Raw genomic sequence first — 6,592 nt, 5'->3', positions numbered from 1 at the left:
CACAGTTCCTCCAGTAGTTGGTTCTTAAAGTGAGCTGCTATATCACTGATTAGAATCTTCGGCATGCCCTAACGGCTGCTCCAATCAAGAATGGCCTTAGCCGCAATCGCAGCATCCGTGTTCTTGCACTCAATCAGCTCACAGATGTGAGAAAAGTCGTCTTTCATCACTAGAAGGTAGGTTTTGTTGTTGTTGTACTCGCCTATGTAGAGATAACCCATGTGCAACGCTTCATTTCTCTCCTTGGAGCGATACATTTCTCCCCACGGTCTTGGTATTATATCCCCCCCCCCCTCTCTTGACGTGGCAACACAGCAGGCAACTTGTGCAAAATTCGCGCGCATATTGTTCCAAGTTCTCGATTTTGAAGTGCTTTTTGAGGTGGTTGATCATCACCTTCACCCCTCGATGGCCCATTGTTCCGCAATGGGCGATCACCATCAGCCGAATCAAAAGTGCTTCCGCATCAGGCGGGATCCATAGTCGGTTCATATCATCTCGCCATCCACCATCCGTATCCTCTTCTAAGCAGGTTGGCCGTGAACTCTTCGTTTCTTTTTGGGCTATGTGAATATCATCAGTATTTGGCCAGGCAGAGTCGGGACCAAGCGGCCGAAGCTGAGAAATCCCTTGTACAGCTTCTCCTGTCCATCGTTTCATCGACATCTGCGTATCTACTACGCTGGTACACGCCCAGCGTGAGGCCATGTCGGCCCAGACGTTTTCTTCACCGCTGATGTGTTCAATGGTGTATCGAAGCTCATTGAGTTTGAGACCCCACCGTTGTAATTTGCCGCGAACATGCTTTTTAATTCCATCGCCTGGTGCAAACAGGAAAATAAGATTCCGATGATCGGAGTACAAACGAAATCATTTTGTACGTATCAACATGTAATCCAAATCAGTTGCTGCCTTAATGATCGGGTACGCTTCTTTCTCTGATACACTCCAGTGTTGAGAAGCTCCAGTGAACGTCCCACTCATGCAGTGTACTAGCGTGTGATGTTGCTCAGTAATGTCGACGGATTCCAATCCTGCACGGCAGTGATGATAATGCTCCATCCAAGGTCGCTAGCGTCAGTCATCAAACAGATCTCATCTTGGTCATCGGGGGTCACCAACGTGGCCGAATTAGCGAGAAGTAGCTTTGCTTGGGCAAAACTCGCGCGTTCTTCTTCGGTGAGAGTGATGTACAATCGGGCTGCAACTTGTTTCGTTCGTTTCGTAATTACTAGTATCTCTTGAAGTCGATTCTGCAAGGATGCCACCGTGCGAGCGAAGTCAACTAACGAATTACGCATCCATCCTGCCGCACATACAAACTGTTGCAGCTCGGCAGCCGTTGTCGGTTCGGGCATATCAATCAGAGTTTGTATCATGGCAGGATCGTAGGCTACACCATCGCTGGTAATAATACGACCACACCATTTCGCATTCTGGGTATACAGGCACACTTTGTCGAGACCCAAATACAGACCATACTCAGCTAGAGTACTGTATACTCGATCGAGTACCTCGAGAAATTCATCAATGGTATTACCGTAGATCAGCAAATCGTCCACCCATGCTAGGACATGTGCAGAAGCTTTTTTTTTTTTTTCGCGGAGAATCTTCTCAACCGACCGCTGAAAATGAATCGACGAATCAACCGATCCTTGTTGGAGTCGAGTCGGTGTGAAAATATCATCATCCGTTATGTACGACTGGGATTCTTGGCTAGTTAGCGCGAGTGCCATTTGCCAAAAGCTTGATGAAGTCCACTGTTTGCTTGTGTTTTTTTGTGCTTGACGTGCTGCAGTCGGGTACTAAGACTCGGCATCGAACCAGCTAATGGTATAACACGAGAATTGACACGTCGAAAATCAACTGCTTGTCGAAGTTCATGTGCTTTTCCAGGCTTTTTAACCGGTCGCGCAGGACTTGCCCATCTACTGGCTTCATTCCGGGATACCCAGCCTTTCTCCACCAGCAACTCGTTAAATTGCTTCATCCACTCACGTTCATGTGGAGCATACGTCCTTGGTTTGCATCGAATAGGCTGCGTTCCTTCTTTATACTGTATCTCGAACGGTTCAATTTTTGACGGCGGGTCATTGCCGATAGTAAGCCGCCAAATATCATATCGCGTAGCAACCTCCAACAGATCCCGCTTTCTTTCTGCTGGAAACCCGTTTGCCACAGCCTCGTTAATCAGTTCACAAAGGCGGGCAATAATTCGTTTCTTGTCAGGCGGATCAAAGCTCAAAGGGACCATTTACTCAAAAGGATCATAATCCACCACTTCTTTATTTGCCAATGCTGCAAGTTGATCATCAACATCAATCCCTAGAGTCTTCAGAGCTAAACTTCCCAAAAGAAATTCATCTTCGTCAGTCTCCGTGATTATGCATGTTACATCACGCATCCTCACTTTTCCGCCAACGTAAGCAGCTACAGGTCCAGTCTAATTGACTCGTTGCATATGATAATTGCGCCTCCAATCGCTTTGCCTTCAATCGGGGTCGAGAGCCTCTGCGTTTTCACATTGCAACACACTTGTTGGATCGCTTCAACTATACGTCGAGGAACGACGTTGTACTTCGTACCATTGTCGGTATGATATGGCATCGTTACTGCCTGGTTGAATGCTACATGCTTTGGCTCGATCTGTCCACTTTCGCTGATTAATCGTTTCATCTTCGCAGTCTCACCTTCTTTACGTTTCTCCATAAAGAGTCTTCGTGCAGTCTTCTTCTGCTCTTCAGTCGCGGTTGGGCAATCATTAACCCAATGTGACCCTTTGCAATGCAAACACCCTTGTGCTGGAACGCCATCACGTTTTCAGAATGACGGTCGCTCATCTCGACGTTCATCACGTGCAGGAGTTGATCGACTACTTCTTTGAGATGTGTTGCTCTCACGGTGTGTCACCCGAGCTGTCGATTTGGCCTGGCTTCTATCCTTATTTGACAGATAGAGATCGAACGACTGTTGATTTTTGAGCGCTTCTGCCTTAACTACGTCAAATAACCGCGTCACACTTGTCGTCACGGTTGGGTCAAGGTCCTGGTAGCGCTGTACTTGTTCTTTCAGCGTTGGCGGGTGCAAAATTATCCGTGAGTAGTTTGCACTTCAACTTGTCATTACCATCCAATGCGATACTGAGTCCGTATTCCTCGATGAGCTCATCAAAACGATCAAAGTAATTTAGCACTCGAGCTTTGACATCTTTCTGCTTCAAATCCATCTTCAAATGTTGACTCATTATGACGTCCACATTTGGTATCTGATCGTTCATCATGCTGCCTACGATCTGGTTAATAGCCGTGACCAGCTTCTCGTTGGCCATGTCGTCTACATGAACCTTCAACTCGAGTTCACTAAATGTCTTTAGCCGACGTCTGTTAATTGCTTTGATCGCCGGGATCATTACGGTCGCTAGAGTCTCACCTGATTCCTGGCAGCGGGAATGAACCGCAGCTTCGTACAGCTCTCGCTCGCGTCTCCACTTGACCAGAGCCTCGTGCAAAAAACAGATGATCTCAGGCGGTTCCATCGCTGTCCACAGCTTCGTCGTAGCTTGTGTCGTCGCTTCGCCATCTTCACCAGCCGTGTTCACTCGGCTTCGTTTCTGCTGGGGCCGACTCATGGGGCCCGGCACTTGGATCGGTGTCCACAGATAAAGTTAACTTTGTAGTGTCTTTCGACCCTAAATGCGTTGCTTGAGAATTCGACTCGTTATCTTGGAGTTAAAATGAATTCTGGTATTCAATGCATCCACTGCAGCCTCTGCCACAGTGGTTTCAGCTTATCTCGTGCTTCCTAATGTATGTAATATAGTGAGGTCAAATGATCTCATCCTTGTCCCGTACTTCCAACTGTCGTCCGTTACCTGCTGATCGCATACGAGACCTTGCTAGTCGTGTGCGATGCATCTGCTCACGTCATGAAGTGCCTTTCCGCCACTACAGATATCATAAATCTCCGTTGGCTACTTGCTGGGCACCGACAGGCGCATGGGATGCTTGAGGTGTCGCCGCAATGATTCCGAACGAAACAGTTCATGACACTATCTGATAGACTCGAACTGATGTGCTTGCACCGCAACATCCATTTTGAAAACGAAATTTTCAGAGCTCAGATGATGTAGCTGCGAAGCATGTCCATCAGATGGTTACCACCAATATCGTTCTTGTGCGGCTCGCACCGTGCGGTTACTTATGTATTACTAGAACAACGAGTCCGAATATCTGAAAGTGAATTGTGAAGCAACCACCATGCACAAAGGCAAGAGCTACCTGACATCCAGAGTTTATCCCTGTAAAACACCGCTTTAAAAAAATACTATTGCTTTATGGTAGCATACAAGTGAGTGCTGTTTGAGATGGTTGTCACTATCCGCCCGGCGTTGTTTAGCTTCACAATGCATCATGCATTGTAAAACTGTATCAATAATAATCAGCCCATTTCAAGCTACCGCCCTACCCTGTACACAAGACATGGTGTTCTAAAATGATATAGTGTCTGGCTCAAATTGATTACAAACTTCGTTTTAAACGCATGCCTAATAGATCACATGGTTTAAAGTGAAGGGTCTGTTTGATATTGTCAACAAAGCGATCCACGGGAGAAAATGGGGTAGTAGATAATGTTCAAAGCAGCCGCTCGTTTTATAATCGATCTCTAAACAACTTTCGCGATAAAGCCACAATATCAACAAGCATTTCACCCACAAAATAATGTGATAGTTAAGAACTGTAGCCTACCGCACTGCGAAAAGTAAACAAATTATAGCTGCAGGAGCGTAGCGCTTGAGCTGGGCTTGCTGTAGTCAGATGTTTCAGTGTTTAGAAGGTATATTGAAATACTGGATCCCGCAAACTTGCCGGTCTTCTGGTTTTGGCTGTCTGGTCGATATATAACACATAGGTGTTATAATCGAGTAGAAAACAGGAGCAGCCTTGTAAGTGTTTGGAGCGTCTACGTCTAGTATGCGGGGAAAGACAGTAGTAGTGGAGCATATTATTAGTATCGCCACGGCGCTTCTACAATCGCTTAGGTTTACAATAACAATTTGATGAGCCGAACGGTTAAAATGTCAAGGAGCATTTTTTCCCACTTTTTCATCATTCGACTCGTCTTGCAGCGCTCCTACTAGCTTCTCAAGCCAATATCCAGAGCTGTTCCACACTAATGCGCACCTTTGTGTATTTACATTTATTCAGAACCTAGCCTGCTTAGAAATTGAGCGACCAAGTTGCCAAATTGACAAGGATTAGTCGTTATATGTTCATTTAGCCGAAATATTTCCGAAATCGAGGCCGACAGATCCTAAGGGAATAGTTCCCGTAACAGACCTCAAACAAGTCAGTATAATCATAAGGTCATGAGCTCGGATAGAGTCGAGTACAATACAAAAGCACATACACCTGTACATGAATGTGTAGCAAGAGGGCTACTTGACACCTGATGCGCCTGCTTGAAGCCCATACAATAAGCGCTTTTATAATTGTAATGTCGCTGCCCATAGATCAGGGTTTTTCTTGCGTGTGCTTTGGACATTGACGTTTTGGACGTACTCAAACAGCTTTTCTATTTTAAAATAGCCGTGAAGCGATTGCCACTTGCAGATAGTGCGGGGTGGTAAGCAGGGCACCGATATACAAAATAAAGCACCCACTGGGAGGCACAGTGCGCACATACCTAAGGGCCGGTAGCATGCGCTACAAATCCTATACTGTAAAATCCGTCTTGTTTGTCGAATCGAAAAGCAAATCCGACCATTTAGAGTCGCAAATAGAATTAGACGCACCTATTTATTTATAAATTTGACTTCTCCGCGGTGATTTAGTTACCTTCAGTCATATTTTTTTTATAATGCTATTATTACACTTGGTTATGCTAACAGATTTATTTATAAATCGGTGCAGAGACAGTTCTATATATCGATATCGGGCCGAATGCCCGATGCTTTGACGGTATTCTAAGGCCGCCACATCACCATAGCAGCTCATTACTTGAAGACACAATGACTCTAGCTCGCGTTTCTATCAAAGTCGGCGTCATCACCAAAATAAGTCGCACCAACGTCAGCATCGAAAGACCAACATTCACGATCGATGAGTGTACAGACTCATATGATGTGTTACAAGTCGAGATTGATGGGGATCGTTGATTGAAATAATTGATTGGCGACTTAACTCAATCTACAGTATTATTCAAGAAATGATCATTTTAACTGGGTAAACTAAGTGGCGCCGTAAAACAATGATCCACATTCAAAATTGTTGCAATGTGATCCCAGACGATACTTAATCAGTCCCTGTGATTCTTGCTACTTTCATGCCAAGCCGACATCATAGCAGGATCTAGTGCAGTCACTCTCCTACGATTTTACTAACCAACTATACACCAGGCTTATATCCCTAGTTATCTTCTTCTCTCATTATACCCTTAGAAACCCAGACAAATGAACATAAAATCCTGCCGGAGACCTCTGTAAATTCATTTGTACAGCGAAAGACCGCTAACAGCTGTGGTGTTGTAATTCCCACGGCAACTCTAGCTACTAGTGTAGGTAGAATAAACCCACAACAATACGTTTACCAGAACG

General features: G+C 45.3%; 2 protein-coding genes across 2 annotated transcripts; both read right to left on the bottom strand.

Annotated features, from left to right (window-relative positions):
- Nucleotides 1-68: 68 nt before the first annotated feature.
- PPTG_21920 (hypothetical protein) lies at nt 69-257 on the bottom strand (the record flags this gene model as incomplete). Its single annotated transcript, XM_008901088.1, has 1 exon — nt 69-257. The coding sequence occupies one exon, from the start codon at nt 255-257 to the stop codon at nt 69-71; it is 189 nt and encodes a 62-aa protein (XP_008899336.1).
- Nucleotides 258-2,430: 2,173 nt separating this feature from the next.
- Nucleotides 2,431-3,628, bottom strand: PPTG_06600 (hypothetical protein; the record flags this gene model as incomplete). The annotated part of the gene is made up of 2 exons (XM_008900647.1): nt 2,431-2,738; nt 3,127-3,628. The coding sequence occupies 2 exons, from the start codon at nt 3,626-3,628 to the stop codon at nt 2,431-2,433; spliced, it is 810 nt and encodes a 269-aa protein (XP_008898895.1).
- Nucleotides 3,629-6,592: the final 2,964 nt, after the last annotated feature.

This window comes from Phytophthora parasitica (genome assembly GCF_000247585.1).
Source record: "Phytophthora parasitica INRA-310 unplaced genomic scaffold supercont2.10, whole genome shotgun sequence".
NCBI classification, from domain to species: Eukaryota; Oomycota; class Peronosporomycetes; order Peronosporales; family Peronosporaceae; genus Phytophthora; species Phytophthora nicotianae.
The sequence above is the reverse complement of the archived record's forward strand: the minus strand, read 5'-3'. Positions and strand labels throughout refer to the sequence as shown.